This window comes from Colobus angolensis, unplaced genomic scaffold, assembly GCF_000951035.1.
Source record: "Colobus angolensis palliatus isolate OR3802 unplaced genomic scaffold, Cang.pa_1.0 Scaffold166, whole genome shotgun sequence".
Lineage (NCBI taxonomy): Eukaryota > Metazoa > Chordata > Mammalia > Primates > Cercopithecidae > Colobus > Colobus angolensis.
The window spans coordinates 2,649,927-2,675,596 of record NW_012114777.1 but is presented as its reverse complement, the minus strand read 5'-3'; the positions used below and the strand labels follow the sequence as shown (position 1 = coordinate 2,675,596).

The following is a 25,670-nucleotide window of genomic DNA, read 5'->3' as shown; positions in this document are numbered from 1 at the left end:
AATCAGGTGTGCGGAGTTAGTCTGTGACCTGTGTTGACAAATACACATTTCACGTAGTTATTCATTTGATCATTCATTCAACAAACGACACAAGGACTGCCTTGTAAAAGCTTGTGGTAGTATCAAGATGGATAGGACATGGTTTCTTCCCTCAAGTCAGTCAAATATTAGGTGTTAAATCATGAATGGGGAGGCTGTCCGGATCACAAAGTAGGGTTGCTGAACCAAACTGGGGGCTCACAAAAAACTCCTTAGAAGAGGTTACGTGTAAGCTATGAAGGATGGGCAGAGTCATCATGGTAATGAGTCGGGAAGAAAACTGTTCTAAGCAGAGCTATGAGTGTATGTGAAAACTGACATGAGAGGGAATGTAGCCAGGTTGAGGAACCATGAACAGATCAGTACAACTAGAACATAGCACGTGAGGGAGAAGTATCTAGCAAGATTATGACCCAGCCATGAACTGCTCATTGTATTGAGGATTTGGGATTTTATACTATAGGAAGGACTGTTTAAAAAAAGTTGTGTGCAGGGTGCAAAATGATCATATTTCTGCTTTAAAATAGTCTCTCTTGAAACAGGCTAAAGGCAGGATTGGAAGAGAGCAAGAACAGCAGACAATGGGTTATGGCAGCAAGCTTGAAGAATAAGCCCTCTGAGAAATGGTGGCACCTGCTCCTAAGACCAGGAAGCAGAGAAAATTGAGGAGGGACAGGGACTTATTTAGAAGATTAGCTGGAATCTTAAAAGTATGAGGACATTTTTATCTATCGTGATAGGAGGCAAGGCAAACAACTGTGGGCTTATGCTTGGAAGTCCTCTGCTAGTCTGCTGGCATGTGAAGGGGAAGATAAAGGGAAGGGGCCTTTGTGTGGAACAGCCACCAAAGGGGCTGACAAGGGGTCTATGGAGGAGTCCCTGGGCTGGGGGGAAAGGCAGCTGCTTGCATGCTGGAAGGTGCAGGCATTTGTTCTGTGGCAACTGGGGGTTTATTTAGAGCCTACAGATGTTATAAATACACTTAAAAGGCATTCACTTTTTTTTTTTTTGAGACGGAGTCCCACTCTGTCACCCAGGCTGGAGTGCAGTGGCGCTATCTCGGCTCGGGAGGCGGGTTCACGCCATTCTCCTGCCTCAGCCTCCTGAGTAGCTGGTTCTACAGGCACCTGCCACCACGCCCAGCTAATTTTTTTGTGTATTTAGTAGAGACGGGGTTTCACCGTGTTAGCCAGGATGGTCTCGATCTCCTGACCTCGTGATCCACCCTCCTCAGCCTCCCAAAGTGCTGGGATTACAGGCATGAGCCACGGCACCTGGCAAAAGGCATTCACTTTTTTTTTTCAAGTTCTGATGCATGTCTTGCTTTGGTGACTAATATGAACACAAGATCTCCTTTCGAGTTCTCTGAGATTGCTTTTTTTTCAAATCACTACGACAGGTGAAACTGAGAGCTTTGAATTTGCTAGAGTCCATTTCAAATCTTCATGCCTCCATTTTCTTATCTATTAGATTGAAAGAATTTTACAAGTCTGGTTGGTTAAGGTTAAAAGATAATTAAAATAAAACACTTAGCATAATACATGGCAAATAAAAATTGCCTAATAAACAGCTGATGGTACTGCTACTACTGCTACTACTACTACTGCTACTAGTAAGTTGGTGCAAAAGTAATTGTGGTTTTGTCATTAACAGTAATGGCAAAATGGCAATTACTTTTGCACCAACCTGCTACTACTACTACTACTACTGATACTACTACTAAGAACCATCACCACTATTACCATCATCAAAGTATGCAGTACTTTTTTGAAATCCCTGGGATGCATTTTGATTCCAAGTTCTTTGAGAAATTGGAGATGACACAATTTGGTCATTTTTTCTTCTAATTCCAGGTGACCATGCAACATACGAAAAGCAAGAAGATCCTAGATTTTGCAGCAAACGTGTGGCTCTCTCGGATTCAGGCAGATGGGGATGTTGTCTGTGAGCTTCCTGTAGTAAAAGGAGGACAAGCTATTTTTCCATGTGTGTTATTAATCTTCAGTAGCATCTATTCCATAGACAAATTGTTTGGTAGTTGCTTAAATTTGCTTCTAAGCTATTTAGTTACAGAATATTTTTCCTGCTTCTAAGAGAGTTGTTTTACTCTTGAGAAGTGACGTTTTTAATGTCACAGCATGAGTTGCTGGTGGATCTTAGATTAAATGTAATCTCAAAATTGTTCTTGTGGCCCAGCTATAGTCACAAAGGCTGAGGCTATGAGAGACAAGAAATGCCGTGACTGCGACTCACCTTAGCTTTGCCTGGGGCCAGCTTACCTCCTTGCTTGATTTCTTTCCTCATCAAACCTTACATCGTTGTAAACTTTAAACATAATGTACAATAACAGTCATCCTTACCACTAAAATACTAAGCATAAAATGTCCTCTTATGTCATACATAGAAGAACAACCTTTTAAAAAATCTTTTATTTCTCTTTCTGAAAGAGCAATAAACCTTCTGGTCTTTTGTTCATGGTGTAAAAATGCCCATGTATGATTAAAAATAATTGAAGCTCAAAAGTCTATCAATAGACACAGAAAATCCAGATTAGAGGAATTCTCATATATGTTTTTCTTTTTTCACTATAGCCTGAAAACCTATGGATCTGGGTTCTGTTTATATGGATTTCAAGGTAATGTATTTCCTCTTGTTTTCTCTCCCTGTTGCTTTGCCAGTAGTGAGATATCAGGTTGACGTCTACACTGGGAAGCTGAAGCATGCAGAAACGGAGTCTGAGGTTTTCTTCTGTCTCTTTGGGGAGAGGGGAGACTCTGGCCTCAGACTGCTGTACAAATCTAACATGCAAGTAAAATTTCAAAGAGGACAGGTGAGTCTATACAAATAATTTCCCAGATTCTTAACAATCTCTCTGAAGATGGCCATCTATGATTTAAAATTTAAAAGGTGTTTGGCACTCTTCAAATTTTAGTTTTAAGACATCTTTAACACGTTTTCTTGACCTGACTTTCTAGTGTGCTTTGTTTTGGAAGTTGTTCTTGCAAGAAAAATGGGACATACTAAACCAACAGTAAATAATAGAACAAAGAAAATATATTAAAGATTAGTGATTGTGTGAGAAAAAGAAAAAAATGAACTGAAAAGACAAGGAAAACATTTTTGAATGTGCTCTCTCAGGCTGGAAAGATACAAGGCATTATTTTAAAAGATAAGACCATATAAATGCCATTATACTATATTTCATATACTAACACAATGACCCTTAATCTATATAACATCTTGAATGGGGCCAGCTGTGTTATTTTCACACCTAAGCCCCTCCTTATTTCCTTTTGTCCTTATGGACAAGCATAAGTCTTTCTATACATTAGATCTTTGAGAAGTTGCAGTAGGATATTGTTAATGTTATTTTGTTGTATATGGAGAGAAAGTACTATTTGAGGGTCTGAAATTAAGTTTGGGGATTATGTAATCTAAAGGCATGTTTTTAAGAAAGAAGACTCCTTAAGCCAGTTAGAGTGCTGTTTCTCAGACTGTTGTAGTTTGTGAAATATTTTGAAACATTGGATATCTTAAAGCTCACCTATACATTTGTCGCTGTTGATTACACAAAAGCTTTCATCAGAATGAATAGGAAAGCTAGTTCTGCTTTGAGTGAGTCTAAAGCAAAATTAGGCCTAACTTTTGCTATCAGGAATGAATTATTAATTTTAAGCAGAAACAAAATTTTAGATACCATGGTATTATTATTTAATATTATGCTAAGTAATCAGTGAAGTGATCTCCTACAGAACCCTGCTGGCTTTACATCAGCCCCAGACTCTTTCACCCTACCACTTGAGGATAAATGACAGAGGCTCCATGTCCCCTGGCTGCCTGCTAGTTGGACGCCAGCATGTATCATTTTGCAGCAGTGCTGTATCATGGGACGTTACCTGCTGAGATTTTGCAAGTCATCTTCATGATTGATCTTCCTCAGTTCATCATTGTGTTTAGCATTTTCCAGACAGTAGGGAGGGTGAGTTATGGACTGAAATTAAAATTGGGTAGGAGATATAGTTGCCATCAGTTTATAAAGAGTACAGTGAGGGCTTAGTGGTATCCGTTTTTAAGTTTAGAATCAGAGATGTAAAAGTGTTCTTCTTCCCTGGTTCATTTTATATTTTACATTTTCTGTTATTTTCCTCAGTGCTTGGGATGTAATGAAAATGCCAAATAATTTCAAGAGTTTTGTAGTCAAGAAACTGTGGTAAGAGTCTGAGAGTTTTATTATCAGACTTTGTGCATACCAGCCACATTTCACATCATAAACCACTCATTGGGCTAGTTGTCATTTTCTCTACAAGGTGTCTTAGCACGATAATAAAACGTAGCAATATATGTAACAGACCAAATTTAATTCCATCTTCAAACCTAAAGTTACTTTAAGATACAAGAAGAGACCAGAAAGCTGACTCAGCCTATCTTTCCAGACCTCAAGGTACTGTAGTTTGGGTTTGTCCCAAAGCTGACTGAGAGACAAAGACTTCAGTGAAGGCAATTTATCTGGGAGATAATCCCAGTAAGCACTTGAGAAGTGAAGGAGGGGGAAGAGTGAGGCAGGAAAGGAGAAAAGCAATATAGGGACATTTGTGAGCTGGTTACTATTATGGCTCCCTCTTCTTGCTGAGAGCTTCAGAGAAACTCTGTGAAACATCCCTCAGATGTGTCCCACCAGGGAAAGCCCTCAGACACAGAAGCAGGAGACAGGGGATTGAGATAGAAAGTTACGAGCACACCTAAACTGTTTATCAAAGCAGCAGATGCACCTAGAAATGGATCCAGAGGACATGGGATGGGGCATCACTTGCATTTGCTACAACAGGTGACGTGCCTCGTGAACGTCCCTTGTAAAGCCATGCTGAGAATGCAGGATAGTGACAATGAGATGATCCATGCACACATGAGAAGATGCACAAATACTCATCATCTGGTTTACAGAACCATCATTACTGAACTAGTAATGGTTTTGGTCTGGACTCTACAGGAGGTTTCCATCAACAACATGGAGCCAACAGTTGAGACCCAGGTAGTGTGTCTTCAAATATCAAATAGAAATTCAACCTGGTAACAATGCAGGGAGCTGTTAAGACAGCTCCCCACATAGGCAATACAAGTGATACTAGAGTCACATTTTTTACCATAGAGTGCCAGTAGCTAACAGTCAACTAGCATTTCTGATAATTTTTCAGACTTACTTAAATTCATGATCCTTTCCTCAGATAACTTTAGGACAGTTATTCTCAACAACCATCTACGAGGAAGTAATGTGTGAAGGAGTTCTTTTTATTTTAATCAGTATAGCACTGACTTCAGGTCCTGAATCTCTCTGGAAATGTCAGTGTATTTTTGATATAACAAACTAATTCTATTTAGGAGTCCAGGCTGCTCTTTTACAATAAACCCAAGAATGTGCTCTATTTTCATCTACAGAGGAAGGTGCAGGGGAAGGATGTATTGAAGGTGGGAGGGAGGGAGGGGAGGGAAGGGAGGAAGGAAGGAAGGAAAGAAAATTTGTCCCACATGTCTCACAGCATATCAGTACTCATAGAAAGGAAATGTGCTGGCCGGGCGCGGTGGCTCAAGCCTGTAATCCCAGCACTTTGGGAGGCCGAGACGGGTGGATCACGAGGTCAGGAGATCAAGACCATCCTGGCTAACACAGTGAAACCCTGTCTCTACTAAAAAATGTAAAAAACTAGCTGGGCGAGGTGGTGGGCACCTGTAATCCCAGCTATTTGGGAGGCTGAGGCAGAAGAATGGCGCAAACTCGGGAGGCAGAGCTTGCAGTGAGCCGAGATCCATCCTCCACTGCACTCCAGCCTGGGCGACACAGCGAGACTCCGTCTCAAAAAAAAAAAAAAAGAAAAGATAGGAAATGTGCTGTACATTAGCTGCATGGTTGTCAACCTGATGCCCTAATGAACTGCTTCTCAGAGTAGGGGTCTAACATGAGAAAAGTCTTTGTGTTGGGATTTCTTTGTTTATTACTCTAGATGCTACTACAAATGGAGAAAATAAAACTATGAAAGCGAAAAAAGAGCCAGAAATATATTCTTGATAGATAAAAAGTAATTTGCTTATTTTTCTTACCATATTGCCCCTTTTGATGCTAACTATAGTAACATTATCTCTTTTAAAGTATTGTGCTGCTTCTGGCAGTCATTGGGCTATTACTATTGCCTGCATTTGCCATGCCTCGGACTCTAGTTATTTCTGTGAGTTTTTTTCTCTGTCTCCCACACCAGATTGATAAATTTCAAGTAGCAGCAGTGTCGCTTGGAAAACTGCAGAAGGTGCTGTTGCGCTGTGAGGCCAGTGACAAATCACAGTACTGGTACTGTGAACAAGTCGTAGTCAGAGAGCCCGGCACCACATCCAAGTCCATCTTCACCTGTCAAAGGTAATGCTGGTCTCCAAGGTACTTCAAAAGAATGTGCTGCACTGTGGATGATGCTGTGTGTGTGTGTGTGCGTGTGTGTGTGTGTGTGTGTGTGGTGTGTATCTTTTAGGTCACAGATTTGTTTCCTTAACTCAGATTTCACATCATCCATAACTCATTGATTGCTTAAATAATCTTTTGCTAAGCATTGTAAGGAAGGCTTATCTTTAATTTCTTATTACCACAATGTTCTGTGTGTCACAGAAGGACTAAAAGTTTAATACTGGAAATTATTACATAAATAGTGAGAAAATTTGCTTAACTGTTGGTTTCTTTACATTACTAAAATTGTAGTGTTACAACAGTTTCATAAGGAAATTAAGTGTGGAGAATTTTACAGAGAAGAACTTTCAGAACAGAACGTAAGGAAGACGAACATTAAATTATGGATAAGTTGGACTTTCCTTGAGCCCCATGAGGGTCAGTCCTGAAAGCAGCTCTCTAAATTCCTGACCTGGCCTTGTACTGCCTAGGCTTGAGACGCAGGTCCCACATATACTTCCTTCTTCAAATCTCCTCATAGAAATACTACACCTTCTTGCTTAAGAAAGTGTCACCTGTTTTTCCAAGAAGCCTGGTTCTCTGGATCTTTACTGAGCCCTGCTATTTCTCAAGAAAATGCTTAGCTGCGGCTAGATGGGCAATCATGTTTATTGTTGCTTGGTCTCTCAGTCACAGGAAATAGGCTGGGCCCCAGACTTACGAATTGATTTAAAACCCAATCTGTTGTGGGCATGGGAATGAGAAACTTGGGGTTCCATTTTGAAAATTTGAATCTTCAATATCGAGGGCTGCCCTGTAGCCTCTTTTTCCAAATAGGTAATCAACAGGAAATGAGATAACAATGTGCAGGCAGAATAAGGAAGAGGGGAAATTCAAGGGTCTGGATTTAGCCAAGAAAATTGCAACTTTAAGTACTAAGCAAAAAGTAAAAATAATGAGGCAATTCAACTAAAAGTCCTAAAGGCATGCCACTAAAAACTGCAAACACCCAAAATGATTGGAGCTGACTGCGGATGAACAGAAGCGGTGAAATCCACAGTAGCCCTCATCTTTTTTGCCTTTTAGTCATTAAATTCAGTCAGTTCCTTGTTCAGAGTGTCTGCTTAATTCATCCTTTCTTTTCTCTTACTACTTCCTCTGCCATGATTGATGCCCTTGTTCATCAAGACTAGCTCATCCCTGTTGTCTCCCAATTGTCTTCTGTGTCTTTCTTTCCCAGCCTACCTGCCCACAACTTCCAAGCTAGCTCTTCTATGATACTAACTAGCATCATTCTGACTTTGTCTTTTCTTCTCTCATTTCTACTTTGTTTTATTTTGAATTTTATTCTTTAATATTTTATCGTATAGCTTTGCCTGAAAATGTTTCAAGAAAAATTGTGGGGGAAAATAATGTTCTAAAAGCTATATTTTAATCACATCACTCCCCTGTTAAAAACCTTCAGTGATCCTCATTGCCTACCACAAAAGCAAAGCAAAACATAACTTCCATTCAAGGCTTTGTAACATCTGACTCTATATTTCCCCCTCCAATTTGTTTTTATAGCAGTCCTCTTGCAAGATCTTAGTGAAATTAGACCCCTATATTACCTAAACAAATTCTGTTCCACTCTGCTTCTGTCCCCTGGAGTGCTAGTCTTCACTCAGGAGGACCTTTCCTTGGTCTATTCTCCCTGTTATAATCCTATCCATCCTCAAGTTCCAATTCCAATTTGGCCGGTAGTATGACTTAATTGACCAAACTACAAATATTTTTTCTCTTCTCTCAATGTGTACTCAGAACTTAGCACAGCACAGGCACCCCCATCTGATGAGTAACACGTAGCACTGAAGAGGACTTGGGTGTCATTTCCCAGCCTGCTCCCACCTGCAGCACACAGGCATCTCTGGGGCACTTGTGGCAGCTCTGTTTTATTCCCTGCATCAGAAGAGGTAGAGTGTGCTTCATCCAGGACGTTCATCTTATGTTCTGATATACTTTGTCACATTAACTTAGCTGATTTCTTTTAAATATGAAATCTCCTGGTGGATAATTTAGATGCATTCACTGCCACTGTCCATGTCTACACATACATTTCACATCATCACCCATCATTTATTGCACTACCTTACTTTTTTTTTTTTTTGAGATGGAGTCTTGCTATGTCATACAGGCTGGAGTGCAGTGACTCGATCTCAGCTCACTGCAACCTTCACCTCCTGGGTTGAAGCAATTCTCCTGCCTCATGCTCCCAAGTAGCTGGGATTACAGGTGTATACCACCATGCCTGGCTAACTTTTGTGTTTTTAGTCGAGGTAGGGTTTCACCATGTTGGCCAGGCTGGTCTCCAACTCCTGACCTCAGGAAATCCACCTGCCTTAACCTCCCAAAGTGCTGGATTACAGACATGAGTCACTGCACCTGGCCCCTGCACTACCTTACTTCTTGTTTGTGCTATGCTACTATGGCCTCCTTTGGAAGGGAGGAACATAAGTGATAGCTTAATTATTACAATTTCAACGGGTTGTATCTGAAAGAATTTTAGTTACAAAATATATTGAACAATCACAAATAATGTAACAGATATAAAATATTAAATGCTAATATTTAATACCCAGCTCATAGTAGGTCCTAAATAAATGGTGGCTAGTGCTCATTCATATAATACCCTGATGAAGAAAGTAAGTTGCAAAAATAATTCCTTTCTACTATGTAGCTATAAAGAGATGGGACAGGTCCTACTTCCTTACTTCTTAAAGAAGCAGAAGAGTGTGACACCAGGAATAGAACTTGTGGCACAGCAGGTTTCTTTCTACTGCAGAAAAAGACTATTCTGAAGCCACTTATAGTTATTTCTGTGCTCCCAGAGCCTTTTCTGTGCATATGAGCTTAAGGTCAGTGTCCACGGAGCCTGGAAGGCTGTTCTGAGGGGAAAGGAGTCCTGTGGATGCACACAGGAGCTGGACTGGACAGTCCTGGCGGGAGAGCTGGGTAGGGTATGATGCTGGGCATGTTCATTGTGGCTAGTTCGTTCTGGGGTGCAGGCATCCAAAATGCTCAGGTACACATCACAGAAAGGAAAAGGAAAGAAAATCTCGTTCATGCTCCTTGGAGCTTCCTCAGAGAGCAAGAATTTACAGCACAGCTGAATTAGGGCAGAGAGAAAGACCACCGAGTGCTTGTTCCTTTTGTGGGCTCAGGGCAAATGCTTAGGTGAGACACAAAGCAGAGCCGCGGGAGGAGACTGCTTCTGTGCATCACAGAGGCTGCCTGTGAGTGTGCGCATCCTCCTTTCCTTTTTCCCTCTTCAATTGAACACCCACGTCCTTATGGCTTTATTTTATTTCTATGCCTGAAGGTATTATTTTTCTGTCTTTTGTACATTTAATATAGATAGGGGTATACATCACTGAATTTCTATCATTTACACTGCAGGCTTGGCTATTTGAGGTTTGCAGCAAACAAAATTTGTATTTGAATAAGGCAGACATTCAACTCAATTTATGAATTAATGCAAATATTTTTATTTAGTATTTGTATTAGCTTCCTGTGGCTGCTGTAACAAATTGCCACAGACTTGATTGCATTGAACAACTGAAATATATCCTTTTGCAGTTCCTGGAGGCCAGTGATCCACAACCCAGGTATCATCGGGGCCTCACTGTCTCCGAAGGCTTGGGAAACAGTCCTTCCTCGCCCTCCCCACTTCTGCTGGGTGCTGACTGTCCTTGGGTTTCCTTGGCTTGCAGCTGCATCACTCCAGCCTCTGCTCCATTGTCACGTGGCTGTCTTCCTTTTGTGTGTCTGTGTCTCTGTGTTTCTTATCTTTTTTTAAAGACACTGTCGTCGTTGGTCTAGGCCCATCCTACTCCAGTATGGCCTCATCTTTACTAATTACATCTGCAAAAATCCTGTTTCCAAACAAGGTCATGTTCTGAGGTTCTAGGTGGCTACGAATTTTGGAGGAACACTATTTAACCCAGTATACTTTTTGAGTGGATTCTGTAATGTACTGTTTAGCATTAAATTAGGGAATCTCCAGATTTTTCTGTGTTAACAAACTTGAACTATTGTGTATGCATGTGTATATGTGAGTCCGGACTTTAATGTGAAATTATTAAAAATAAGTTAGCGTCTATCTTTTAATAGAAACAATACCATTCACAATATTTATTTGATAACCTGCTTGACCTGAGAGGGTCTGGAAACAAGGAGCATCAAAAGCCTCTCAATGTTGCCCTCCATAACTCCTGACTGGTTTGGGAAATGATATTGACACGAGCTTGCAGAAGCAAAGTTATTTGAAATAAAGGCCATATCTAGGGAAATTCTAAATAGAAGGAGAATTTATAAATGCAGAAATCAATCAGTTAAATGCAAATAACTACAAAGAATGACCAACATGGAGAAACCCTGTCTCTACTAAAAATACAAAATTAGCCAGGCGTGGTGGTGAATGCCTGTAATCCCAGCTACTCAGAAGGCCGAGGCAGGAGAATTGCTTGAACCCAGGAGGTGGAGGTAGTGGTGAGCTCATAGTGCACCATTACACTCCAGCCTGGGCAACAAGAGCAAAAACTCTGTCTCAAAAACAAATAAACGAATAAAACGATCTAACTTGACTTGTCAAGGCAAGACAGCATGACCAGCTTTGTTCTCTCAAAACCAAATTGTGGTCAGATAGGTGGAGTGACCCTGAGGCATATTCACCTGAGGAAAAAGGATGTGATGCTGCACAGGTTCCTTAGAGTTGACATTGCAGCTACCACCTTTAAAGTGTTCCTGTCTCATTTCTATTCAGGATTCTTGGCTTTTTAAATTTTATTTATTTATTTATTTATTTTGAGAAAGGTTGAGATTATCTCCTTTGTGCAAAGTATAAGAAAAGAAGACTTTAAAAGCTTTCCACTATGGATAGAATAGACTATCAGCAAATCCTGAATACCTCTGGTAGGTGGAATGCCACTTCCACTCCAGACCCACACCCTTTTCACAGTCCTCAGCACCTTCTTACTAATTGTTGAAAAAAAGAGTCTGTTGTTCCACCGAAACAATTGTGGGCCCCGTGCAGGCAGGTGATACAGACCTTTGGACAAGGCGAATTAAAGGCCTTCCTTTCATCCTTGAGATCACACTCTAGGGGAACCTTTGCAGCCAAAAGCTGGCCTTGGCCACACAGCAGGCCTACAGGTCAGCCAGGGCCTGGCAGACAGGTTCTTCTCTGCTCCTTACGGGCCTTCACTGTGTTCTCAGCTGGTGCTGTTGGATCTGAGTTTACCTAACTCTTGGCCATTCCCTGGTGCCTGGAGTCCTGTAGGCTTTCATGTGTATATTTACTGGTAAGTTGACAAAAGATGTGTCACCTCTGCCAGGAGATATTTCCTGAAGCCACAGGTTGGGAAACTCATTTTCCTGTACACGTTTCACAAGGCATGTGACATTAACTCAGCACTTACTACATAAATTATATGTGTGTGTTTATGTGTCTATCCTACTTCTCCAGCTCAGTACACTTTTCCCCAAGGTTGGCCTGATGTCTTATATTTTTACTTTCAGCTCCTATCATTGTTTTTGAAATAGAATAGGTTAAATTTACATGTGTAATAAATTCAACCAAAATGCATGCATTAATCAAGACACTATAAGCCCAAAGGGAAATCATATTAAAAGATTTGGAATTAGAACATAAAATTTAAAAGGTTTAATTGTATCTTAACCTCACTAAGACATATATAAACGAAATTGTCACTTAATACCCATTTTTAAGTGTTAATGACAACAAAAAGCCAAAGAGTGATTCTTAGAATTAGCATGAGTTAAAAAAACAAAACAAAACAAAACAAAAAGGTGTCCCACTGGTATATATATATATATTTTTTTTTTTTTTTGAGACGGAGTCTCACTTTTTCGCCCAGGCTGGAGTGCGGTGGCCCATCTCGGCTCACTGCAAGCTCCGCCTCCCGGATTCACGCCATTCTCCTGCCTCAGCCTCCCAGTAGCCGGGACTACAGGCGCCGGCCACCACGCCTGGCTAGTTGACCAACCACACCGCAAGGGGGCTCCACCAGGATGGTCTCGATCTCATGACCTCATGATCCGCCCGCCTCAGCCTCCCAAAGTGCTGGGATTACAGGCGTGAGCCACCGCGCCCGGCCACTGGTATAGATTTTTAAGCAAAACGCAGTTTACTTGTCTCAGGATCTCACTCTTGAAAAACTGAAGTGGCTAGTTGACCAACCACACCGCAAGGGGGCTCCACCTTGACGGCCTGGCAGAGAGCTGCGTTTCTGCTGCTCTGTCACTGCAGCCTCACATACCAGCAGGGCTGCATCTCCATGCGTGAGATTCTTACGTGGAAGCAAGGCTGATAATCACCCCTCTACCATCCCATCATTATTATTCACAAAGCATTCTCCTTGCTTAATTGCCTTGTAGCAACTCTGGCGGTTATTCCATGAAAAGCAAACACGAGGCACATGCTCTTAGGAGGTTGTAATCAAGACTTTCGGTGTCCACAAGACAAATACACAGAACATAATAGGTACTCAGAAAGTGTGTGCTAAATTAGTGAATTAGTGAGTAAATCATGAGCTGAGCCTTATACAGAACAGGACTGAGTATATCATTTGTGGAGAGGGTCAGGAAAAGAAGCAGGGGCAGCCCTGTTTGAATAGCATCCTTCTTCTGCGTAAGTATAGTTGGCAAGAGAACTTTTACACCTAGGCCAGCTCTGCCTGAAGGTGTTAGTGTGTGGTGAATTAAAAATGAATTATCCCCCTACCTTGGCCATTTACCTTTCTAGGGTTTTCTTCCAATTCTCCTGAGTAAAGTACGTTTTGCTTCTGTCCCTAGACATTCTCCAGGAATATTGTTACTCTTTTCCCTCATTTGTTTTAGCTCATTTTGTTCTTTCTTCTGCTTATTGAAATTCATATTCCTCAAGGCCCCGGACAAAATGTTATCCATGCCATGAAGCTTTCTCTGCTTGCCAGCCAGAACTGTGTTCATCCTTACCCTCTTTAAATTCCTCCAGCACTTGACTTAGACCTTTGTGCAATTCTTGCCAAACAGTGCATTGCCATTGTTTGTGAATGTATTTGTCTCACATACCAGATGATATGCTTCTTAAGGGTAGGGTCTCATAAATTTCTCTTTATTTTCCAGTATGGTTTCTTGTACCGAGTATGGATTTAGCAAATATTTATAGATAGGAATGGGGAAGGGAAGGAAGGAGGGAGGGGGGTAAGGACGATGGATGGAAAACATAATGGAATCCCAAGTTGGAAGAAACCTTAGAGGTCACCTAATCTTTGCATGAGTTCCCTCTGTAACATACTCAGATGTCTCATTACAAATAATTTATGCATTTATTTATTTTCAAAATAATTCAGCCTGTCTACAAATGGTTTTATTTTCCCTTTCTGGGAAAAGCGGGGGTGGGAAGGGTGAGGGGAGATGATGAATGATATAGATAAAAAAGATGTTGAAATTTTGATAAAGTACAGAAATGTAAAATACAATTTTTATAGGGAGAAGGGAATAATAAAAATTATCATGAGGCAGTGAGCAATCATTTAACTTTACTGATTTTTTTTTTTCCTGAAAGAGGCCACTATTAATCATTTCTTGCTATTCTGAGCATGTATTTGTGCTGCTGCAGATTTCTGTGCTCTTCTTTGTCAGTTTGCGCCATTCCTTGGTGCGAAAGTGACAAGTAGTGATGGTGGGAACCTGACAGAATGAGGTGCAGCAATGAGTCTTGTTCATTTTTTTGGGATGGGGGTGGAAACATAGAATCTTCAAATATTTCTTTTGCCATTTTCAATGTGAATGTGTGACAAATATAAAATATATCTCAGACTAAATATAATCTGTACTACTCTTTACCTTGTTATACATCTTCCCCCGGCAAAACACCCTACATGTTTTAAGGCAGGAGCACCCCAACACATTCCACAGTTGTCTACTCTAATCTTAAAAGACTAAGAGAATTTTGCCCCTGTCTTTGTGTTTCCTAACTAGGCCAGTGAAAGGGAGCTCCCTGGTGACCGAGGGGTTTAGGCATTCTTTAGCTGATGGCTGCAGAGAATAGATTGTGTTCTTGGTCAAGCAACCTTCTCCTGCTTGCTTTTTATTCCACTCCTTTAATATCATCACTGCACCTCTCAAGCCACACTGCTGCAATTCTCCCATCTGTTCACTGGCTTTGGGGAAATTTTCTTGTCCTAATGCAAAAACTTGCTTCACTATCCAAGACCTACTGTTTGATGGCACATCTGAGAAAAGTAGGGTGGTTGTTGGTTGACTGGCAGTCACCCCAAATACATTTTCTGTAACACCAGCTGTGTACAAGGCACTGTGTTTGGCAGTCAGAAAATGCAGTAGTAACGACTCTACTGTAACACATTTCTGTATGTTTAATTCTGTATCCTTTATGTAGCTACAATTATTCATAATTTACAAATGAGGAAATTGAGGGTTACACAGGTTAAGAATATGGGTCAAGGTTGCACAAGCAGTAGATGTTGAAGCCAGGTTTTGAAACAAGGCAATCTGACTCTACTTGAAATTTAACATCTGTATTCTTTTTTCTTTCTTTCTTTCTTTTTTTTTTTTTTGAGATGGAATCTTGCTCTGTCACCCAGGCTGGAGTGCAGTGGAGCGATCTCAGCCCACTGCAACCTCTGCCTCCCAGGTTCAAGTGATTCTCCTGCCTCAGCCTCCTGAGTAGCTGGGATTACAGGTGTGCGCCACCATGCCTGGCCAATTTTTGTATTTTTAGTAGCAATGGGCTTTCACCATATTGGCCAGGCTTGTCTTGAACTCCTGACCTCAGGTGATCCACTCGCCTCGGCCTCCCAAAGTGCTGGGATTACAGGTGCAAGCCACTGCGCTGGGCCCTGAAGTCTGTATTTTTAAACATGAAGCTGACTGCCTTTATTCAGGCATATAAAGTAAACTGTTTACATATATAACAATGTAACTGGAAAGATGGGATACATAAACCAAAACATAACTAATAAAGTAAGATTGCATAATTAGGGGCTGACTAAATGTGCAAAATATATTGTGTGTGTGTTATTAGGTTCCAGAGGAGGAAAGACCACTGTGAGCTAAAGTGGTCAGAAGGAAATGGGATTTCTCTTAGCTCTGGAAAAATGGAGAGATGAGCAATCCTGACAGCTGGGTAGGACTGCGAGCTCACAGTTCGCCTTTATACCCCACACCTTCCCATTATCTGCTGATTGCAAGGCTAGTTTGGTGGCATCAGTCCTACAGCTCAGACTCTAAGTTCCTTGACATTGTCAGATCCTTAAGTAACCCACACACAACCCCTGCCCCTACCCCATCTTGTCCAGCAGCCTCCTGTGCGTCAGCCTCATGAAATCCCATTGGACTCTGTACCTTTGCCAGTGCTGTTGTCTCCCTCTACGGTGCCCTTCCTGACCTACTTATTGTCCAGCCTTCAGCTCAAGTATCACCTCTTTGTTGATTTTTTTTGTTCTTCATTCCTTTGCACTTCCCCATTCCTGACATTCAGTTGGTCAGTCTCTTTCTTCTCCTATAACATCTGTATTTAAGTCACTCATCACACTTTGTTACATTTCTATCTTTACATATCTGTTTTCTTCTGTTTTACAGTGGAAGCTCCTCAGGTCAGGTTTCTTCTCTCTTTTGTTTTTCTTGTAGCTCCAGGACTTAGGAAAATGCCTGCACACACAAGGCACTTTCTAAGTATCTATTGAATGGATAGATGGAAGGATGGAAGGAATGAGAGTATGCATAAGTGTGTGGGATAGCAATAACCATGTTTTCTGTCGGTAATAATAAAATTGATATACCATGTAATACTACAAAAAAAATGCTTGTACATGACTTTTCGTTTCAGCTTCACAACACTGCTATGAGGCAGGTAATTTAGTCGAAGAAAGTAAGCTTCAGGAGGGTAAGATCACAAAGCCAGTGAATGGCAAAGCTGGTTTTCTGACCTTTTCTTCAAAAAGGGAGCTTATAATGCTAAAGTTTACCTGGTTTAGGGGGAAGCTGCCCGGAGGATCAGCTATTAGCTCACCCGAAGCATGTTTTCCAACATGATAATATTTCACCAACTTTTTAATATTTTTTAATATTAATATTTATATTATTTATAATAATATTAATATTTCACCAACTTTTATGGTTATATTCTTTTTTTTTTTTAATGAGATGGAGTCTCACTCTGTTGCCCAGGCTGGAGTGCAGTGGCATGATCTCAGCTCACTGCAAGCTCCACCTCCCAGGTTCATTCTATTCTCCTGCCTCAGCCTCCCGAGTAGCTGGGACTATAGGTGCCCGCCACCACGCCCGGCTAATTTTTTGTATTTTTAGTATACGGGGTTTCACCATGTTAGCCAGGATGGTCTTGATCTCCTGATATTGTAATCCGCCCACCTTGGCCTCTCAAAGTGCTGGGATTACAGGCGTGAGCCACCACGCTTGGCCAATGGTAATATTCTTTTTGCAAACACTGAGGAAGAGATTTTAGAGGAAGTCAGGTGAAAGCAAGACAGAAACTCTCTTAGAGGAAATATTAAAATAGGGAGTCTATTTTTCTGTGCCAAGTTTCCCTGTAATGTGCAGGCCATGTTTTCTAGGCTGGCCCAGGTACCATGCTCAAAATCTGAAACCCGCCCTTGCTCTTTGCTCCAGCTTGGTACTGGGAGTGCTCTGCTGGAGTCCCATTTGCTTTTACAGGTGATAGTGATAGAGGACTGACAAACCTGGAGAGGTGGGTGGTTAGCAGGGTTAGCAACGTATATATTTCGCTCTTCAAGCCAGAGGTGTGATACCATTCTTAGTGCTATGATGAGTATGTAATAGGATGGATTGTGTTTGACTATACAAAAAGCAATTTTATAGTTAACATTTAGTGTGCAAAATTAATGCAGAATCAACCTCATTTTAAAATTGAGAAAATCAGAAATTAATTTTCTCTCTATTTTCTCCTTTCTCTTTCTTTCCCTCTCTCTTTTTCCTCAGATGGCTTCCTTTCATGTCTCAGGGCATAATTCATTCAGAAATTGAACTTTATCTTCAAGGTGAGGATTACTGAAACCATCGGTAGAAGAAAGTACAAGATGATTTTGTTACATCTGGACATCATGGAACACTATTCCCCAGTTTTCCTCAGAACAGCCCGTTTGATCATTTGTTTTTTATTGTTGGATTTATAGTATTCCTCACAGTGAAATGAAAACATATGTAAATCTGTGTCTTAGAAATGTTACATGCCCTACTTGAAGTTAAAAATCAACGTAAGGATTTGCCGCTGTTAAAGAGTTAAACTCATGTTTCTTCTTTTCCCACTTACGATGTCATCAGACAGATCTATTATTAACTGCACTTCACTTTTATTTTTGCAGAAATGCAAATAAATCATCAACCTAAAATACAAGAGGAAGCAAATGGTAAATGTTGTTGCCACTTTTCATCTTTTAATCATCTGAAATAATCCATTTCTGTTTCAAGATTACCAACCTCACACATTTTTTATCCTACATTCTTATTGAGTTTAACTGTTGATTGAAAAATACTTAAAATGAATACAGGAATAAGCATTAAAGTATAGTTGATTTATAAAGAAACTAACAGCAACTTTAGGCCCAAATGCTTTTTTCCTTAATGCTTCTCTTCAATAATTTAAATATATGGGGAAAATAATTATTTTCTGAATGGTTAAATTATATTAACTTCTTTTAATTGTATGTCTTAAAAAACTTATTTGCATATTAGTTTCTTAGTTTTCTTTAAAAGTTTTTATAATTATCTTTTTCTATTAGATCCTCTTCAAATCAATCTGCAATTATAGTATTAATATGTTACATTTTTAAAGTTGATCTGAATGAAATGGATAAATATTGTTTACTAGTATGCATACCAGGTTACCATATCTCTATGTTTTCAAAAATGGATATACTTTCTACAGTGGTTTGAAACTAGGCAAAGGTTAGTGCTAACATTATTTTATTCATGAAATCCTATAATGATGAAGATGGCTACTGAGACATAAACAGTTCAAGCTTAAACTAGCATTCTTATCTATTTATATTAGAAACTGTGTTTCAGCTTAGTTTTTGTTGTTTATTTGGTAAGGAAAAGTCTGTTCATGTGTCAGATTCTTAGTATGGTCATAATTTTACTAAAGTTCCAGAATTTCTTAATAATTTTAAAGGACCTCAAGAAGTCTGTATCTTATAATAAACCATCAAGTAATAAGGCTTGAAATGATATTCTAAGTAGAAAAATTATCCATTAATACCAGACCTTGGTGGGGCATGTGTGGGTAATAAAGGCTAATAGTTTTAAAATGAAGGTTATAATTAAGGCTGAAAATATCAGAAGTCCTTTGTCGATAATGTAAGCCATGTAATCAACATCAGTGATGTCAAACATGAAGTTGCAATGTACAGGGAAGGTGCTGACCTAGGACTTTGTTAGATATACTTCATCAAATTTCATTAAAATAAGTTATTTTAAAATGCTTGCTTGTAATTAAGTATTTCTGTTGTCTTATTTTATGGCCTCATTAAAATGTATATTTTTTATAGTTCAAAAGTGGATTAGTCAAAGACTAATGAGTTTAGTTAGTTCATGATACACTGTCATTGTGAATGGTTCTGTCTTATTTCATTTTTAAATTCTAAATAATGTGACCTTTAATATTTCTTGGGATATGATTCTGGAAATACATTAGTGATCTCATAGTTATGTGAATGAGCTAATTTATGGTGTGGAAAGAACCTTGAAATGTTAAGCAGTCTAATCTACTGAGGCAGTGTTACATTGTGGTTAAGAATGTTGAAAAGCAAACATGAGTCTTAGATTTTGAAAGTATATGAAGCACATGTATGTCATTCATGCCTTTCTATGTGGCTTTGGGGGAAGAAAGTAGACCAAAATGCTATTTAAATTTAAAGGAGAAAAGGAAAAAGGACTCAACTAAGTTTATTTTACTTTCATTTTGAGGTGATCAACACTAAGTACAATTATGCACCATTACTAACTCCTAGCCATGTATAATTAATTCCCACAATCATCTAGGACATGTTTTCTAAACTTTGACACCTTATAACCTTAAATATTTATAATTCATATAGGTAAAATCATTCTTCTTAGCAAAACTAACTACATTACTGAGTTAGACTGAACTTGATTGTGAGAGAATATTTTCAGTATCCATTGCTGGATTGAGTTTCTTCATTGTTATCAGTGCCTTTGGCATATTGCTCTTATATCCAGCCACTATGCTAAACCCCTTCACTAATTCCAATAAATTTATATTAATTATATAATAAAAAATAAATTTAAATTCTATTTCTAGAAGTTTTTTCAAGATACAATTTGAATGATCTATGAAGACCATATCATATGTGAATTACAACACCTTTTCTTATCCTAATATGCTGTCTAGGTCCCTGGTACAATGTGGAATAGAAGCAGTGATGGTAACATTAATAGTGAATGCATATATTATTTGCTGTGTAGTCTAAGTGTTCCAGAAAAATTTATATATTTCATCCTCCAGTAACCCTATGGGGTAGGTTGTATCATTATTCGACTTCACAGGTGATGAAACTAAAGGACAGAGAAGTTTTTATAACTTGCCTAAAGTCACACAAACAGATTTAGAATTTGAATGCAAGCGGTTCGACTTCAGGGACTGTACTGTTCTTGCTTTAGAGGGACTGATTTTCACTGCTCACTGCCCCCAGTCACCTAAAAATGTGTGCGTGAGAGAGTATTTATCTTCTGTATCTTTGGATTTATCTTGTTGTGTTATTTTTTAACATATTAAGCTACATTTAGTTTTTAGCCTTGTTTCAAATCTGAGTGAAAGGATGTTTTTAATTGTCAGGGGAGATTATTATTGTTATTATATTTCGTATTACTCTTTTCTCAACCAGAACCTTTGTGGGCACAGATTGGGTTTTTGATAAGCTCCTTTTACTACCCCTTATTTGGAGCCCAACCTTTTGCTAAGGGTGTATCCCCGTTTGGCTTCAAAAGTCTCAGGTCCAGCTCCCACCCTTGTGTGGCCATTGCCACTCATTCTCCTGGCTTGGAGTGTTGGCATCCATCACACCTGCAGTCCTCGCCTTCTTGTTTGCTGAGTGCTCACCACTCACTTTCAGCTAGTGGCCCCTTTTATTATTAATATGCAGTGGATAATTTTTCTTACTTCCTTGAGATTAGAATAATGTACTAAAAACAATTTTTTGTGTGTGATTTATTCAGAATCTCATTGTATTATAGTGAGATGGCTTTAAAAATACCATCTCAGGGCCAGGTGCAGTGGCTCATACCTGTAATCCCAGCACTTTGGGAGGCTGAGGTGGCTGGATCACTTGAGGTCAGGAGTTTGAGACCAGCCTGGCCAACATGGTGAAACCCAGTCTCTACTAAAAATACAATAATTGGCTGAGCATGGTAGTGAATGCCTGTAATCCCAGCTACTCGGGAGGCTGAGGCAGAAGAATTGCTTGAATCCAGGTTTCGGAGGTTGCAGTGAACCTAGATGGCACCACTGCACTCCAGCCAGGGCAACAGAGCAAGACCCTGTCTCAAAAAACTAAATAAATAAAATACTATCTCAGGAAACTATGGCTTGGAAGTGTAAGAACCTTGTCATCAGCCAAGCAGTTAGTAAATGAAAGAACTGATATTGGAACTTAGCTCTTAACCATTATACAAAACTGCTTGATTTTAATGACTCAGCTTCCTACATGTACTCAAGGATTTCTGACTTCAGGGATTTAAAAATTCTTGGAGCACTTATTTATTTATAGGCAATGCCAACTCTTTGTAGTATCATTAACAATTTGGTGGATTATGTGTGGTAAAGATTATTAAAATATTTTCTCTCTCCTCTCAATTCTATTGCCTGTACATGCTTGGCTGGCCTCACTGCCCAAATAGTGTCTGCTCAAAGAAAGAAAATTAAATTTAATGATTAGTCTCAGTTAAACATGATTAAGAACATAAAATATTCTATCACATCATCATGCATTCTGAGTCAACTATAGATGGCTTTGTATTGCCTTCTACTCTGATCATTCAGGGTACAATTTCCTGTGGTGGTGTGGATAATGACAGAGTAACAGCCTACCTCTTGTGTTGGAGCCTTCTGTCTGTTGTGTCAGCCTCATTTCCTCCACAGGAAGACACACTGTGGCACCGGGGAGCCTGGGCAGGCCTCAGGAATCAGTGTCTCAGATGAGTGTGCATAATTTGTGAAGCTGAGATGCCAGAGGAACCATTTTCAGGATTGCCTCGTCAGTCCCAACATACAGAGCCTGAAACTAGGTTAATGAATTCCAGCAGGGCTAAGTGGGAAAAGAGAAGTCAACTTGTGAACAAGTTTAGAATCAAAAAGAGAGAAGGTGAGCCAAGAGGAATTCTCCCAGCAGAGGCCAGATGCTGTGACTTACTGTTTAGTGCCTGAAACCTTTGGTATGGGCATGCCAGGAAGTGTTAAGTGAGCAACCAGGAAGACAGTGCAGTGTTTCTCATGCCCTGGCTGGGTTTAGCTTCATTTGCTCCCAAATTAAATAGCTAGTGTTTAGTTTTTGTTTGATTCTAGAACATTGGCTCACACCCTTTTTTTTTTTGGTTTGAGACAAAATACCCGTAACTCAACATAGCAGTGGAATGGAATGGATTTGACACTGAAACAGTAATACTCAGCATCTTCGGATATCCAACAGCCATGCAGAAACATCACCATCAACAGCCTGCACCTCAACCACTTTGTGTTTATAAATAATTCACAGAAAGCATAGAATGGTTTGGGGTGAAGTAGACTTAATCAGGGTATGTCTTGTTAGTCTGAAGCAAGTTTTCTAAACCTTGGGTCTACTGACATTTCAGCTTGGATAATTTTTTGTTGTAGGGGACTGTCATAAATATCAGGGTATTTAGCAGCTTTCCTGGGTTCTACTCACCCACTGAATGGCAATAGCATGCATCTAGTTGTGATGACAAAAAAAAAAAAAAATGTCTCCAGACATCAACAAATGTCTCTAAGGGGCAAACTCACCCACAGTTGAGAACTGCTGACCTAGAAAATAGTGGTTCTGCTGGAAAAGTGGTCAGAGGGGTGTGGAGATGGGGAAGTCTGGGAAGGAGGATGTGGGAAACTGTTTGCTAAAAACGTCTGTAACTGCAGCATTTTCTGTGCTCTTCTGAACTCAACAAAAGGTGGAATCAGCCTGGGTAGACATTTGAAACTGCCTTGACTAACTGTGTAAAGCAGAAATGATAGTATGTGACATTTTTGCTGTACACTATTAGGTCATAAAAGATGACACCACTCCTGCCTGGCTCACTTTCTGGGAATGTTAGTCTTTAGAATCCAGCCACTGTCCTGTGAAAAAGCCTGGACCATATGGAGAAGTCTGCATGGAAAGGAACTAAGGCCATTGCTCTGACCCCTGGCTGTGTTTGCCACCAGCACCACCTTGCCAGTCACACTGAGAGAGTTATGTTGGAAGCAAATCCTCCTGGCCACAGCTGAACTGCCCCAATTGACACTACGTGGAACAGAGATAATCCTTCCCTGCTAAGCCTGGCCCAAATTGTACTTTCAATGGCATAAGAAATGATTGTCGTTGTTCTGCACCATTAAGTTTTAGGATAGTTTGTTATGCAGCAATAGATCATGGTAGCAGTAGAATTGGTAGTGGATAGGCTCTTATAGACCTGCATACATAGGTCAAGACTTGGATTCTAAATATATTGAAGATTATGAATTGCTCTCCTAATGACCAGCACACAGTAATGTGGGTCTGGAAAGTAGATTTGAACCTAGTAGATTGCTTAGGATGTTGGGACACAAAGCACTCAGGAATTGTTAGCAAATGCAGTCAGCCTTCCATACCTGCAGGTCCTACATCCCTGGATTCCATCAACCACAGATCAAAAAGTTCCAGAAAAAACCCAAACAATAAAAAAAAAAATATAACAACAGAAAGTAATACATATTTAAAAAATAGTATTTATATAGCATTTATATGGTATTAGCTATAAGTAATCTAGAGAAGATTTAATGTATATGGGAGGATATGCATAGGTTATTTGCAAATATTGTGCCATTTTGTTGTTGTTTTTGTTTGGTTAGTTTATTTTTTAGAGACAGGGTCTTGCTCTGCCACCCAGGGTAGAGTGCAGTGGCATGATCATAGCTTACTGCAGCCTTGACTTCTTCGCCTCAAGGGATCCTCCTGCCTCGGCCTCCTGAGTAGCTGGGACTACAGGCACATGCCACCATGCCCAGCTAATTTAAAAAAAGAAAATTGTAGGGACAAGATCTCACTGTATTGCCCAGGCTGGGCTTGTTCTTCCCACGTTGGCCTGCCAAAGCACTGGAATTACAGATGTGAGCTACTATTCTTGGCCAACTAGGCCATTTCCTATGAGGGACTTGAGCATCTTTGGATTTTGATATGAGGGGGCATCCTGGAACTAATCTCCCTGGAACACCAAAGGGTGACTGTAGTCAAAGGAAGGCAAGTCAAGTTTTCCATGTAAGCCGAGATAAGGTGGGTGATTAAAGAGGCAATGGGACATGGAAGGGGTTTGGCAGCAAGTATCAAGGATACAATGGAAGGGAATTTGGGATGAGGACAAGGTGGAAATGCCAAGGCTGAGCTGCTAGAATCCAGGTTGAAAATCATCACAGGGAACCTAGGGCACCTGGAAAGAATTTGATATTTAATTTTCACACTCTCCTCCCTGTTAAGGGTCAAGATTTGAGGTGGAATCGGATGTACTAAATAGGCAGGGGATGCATGGTAAACTGCACTGAAGTATAGTTGTCCTACCTAAGTAGTGATACAACAAGTTCTCACATGCAGGAGGCTGCTGAGTGTTCCAGTTAGCAGTGCAGATTCTGAATCTTGACTGCACCACTTACTCACTGCATGGCTTGGGAAATCAGTGTATTTCTTTATGCCTCAGTTTCTTTCCTATAAAATGTAGGTAATAGTAGAAACTCTTGGGATTGTTGTGAGAATTAAATAATGTCCATAAAGTACCTTGAACAGAGCCTGGTACATCTTATGTATCCAATAAACATTAGCTTTTAAACTGTATGTTTCACTTGTAATGGAACCTATCCCTGTCTTGAGTGCTGCGGCTGTAGTCCCACTGTGCACATGTTTGGACTACAGCAAGCACTTCCCACCCTGTTGGCTGACTCTGTCACTTTTCTTAGTCTTCTCTCTTTAGCCGTGTAAAGTGGAGTGTCCTTTACTACATCATACAATAATCAGTGGTAAATAATCACAGGAATAACAAGAGGTTCATCTTAGACCAATATCAAGATAAAATAGGTAACAGATTCATTTCTGATAATGTTTTATGGTTGTTTTCTGGACTTAGAGTGGAGAAAATTGAGCACTGTTCAAAACCATTTTATTCTAGGAAGCATAGCTGTTTCTAATTCGGTGTCAAATTTATCCCAACTCCTGTGGTAGTCAGCACAGAATTTCTCTATTGCTTTACGTGTATAATAGGATTAATGATATTTGTCTCTTGAAAGAATAAAAATATTTGTAAAGCACTTAAAATTAAAAAAAATTTCATGATCCTCTTATGAGGTTGTATTTTGAAGGACTTGTGAATTTATATACATAGAATTGTTTGGAGATAAAATCAATAAAAATTAGAATGATCTGTCTTGTTTACAGTATCTTTGCTAAATCTCATATAAATATATTTATATGACCTTGAAAATGTGGATCATACAAGGTCAATATTTGTTTCGATTATCTTTGTGCTAATAATAAGATCAATTGTGAGGCAAATAATAATGTCCTTGTCCTTTGTATGAAAAATGACACTAATGACACATCATCAGAAGGACTTGTTTTTGTTAATTGGTAAGTAGTTATATATTGTGCTGAAATAATCTTAATAGTATCTTGAATATCCTTCCTCATACAGGCAGCCTTGCTTTTCAAATTACATTTTAACGGATCCCAAAACGTTTCATAAATCACCCATTCATTTTTTGAAAGGCTGTTATGTGCCAAATGTTGTATTAGGCACTGGGAATACAGAGACATTTAACGCCAAAATCTGCCCTTCAGGGGCTTACAATCTGGGTGGAGAGGGTCCTGATCTGTTAAGGCACTTACTTGCATGTCCAAATGTTGAAGTGTGCCAGGGT

The 25,670-nt window shown here is 39.8% G+C and overlaps 1 protein-coding gene across 1 annotated transcript in view; it reads left to right on the top strand.

Annotated features, from left to right (window-relative positions):
• Nucleotides 1-25,670, top strand: part of LOC105508712 (lipoxygenase homology domain-containing protein 1-like) — a 272,465-nt gene that overhangs the window by 26,490 nt on the left and 220,305 nt on the right. The window contains exons 4-8 of the mRNA XM_011937618.1: nt 1,893-2,025; nt 2,718-2,869; nt 6,288-6,442; nt 17,483-17,541; nt 17,866-17,910. Coding sequence (XP_011793008.1) covers nt 1,893-2,025; nt 2,718-2,869; nt 6,288-6,442; nt 17,483-17,541; nt 17,866-17,910 — 544 coding nt within the window. The remainder of the gene's footprint in view (nt 1-1,892; nt 2,026-2,717; nt 2,870-6,287; nt 6,443-17,482; nt 17,542-17,865; nt 17,911-25,670) is intronic.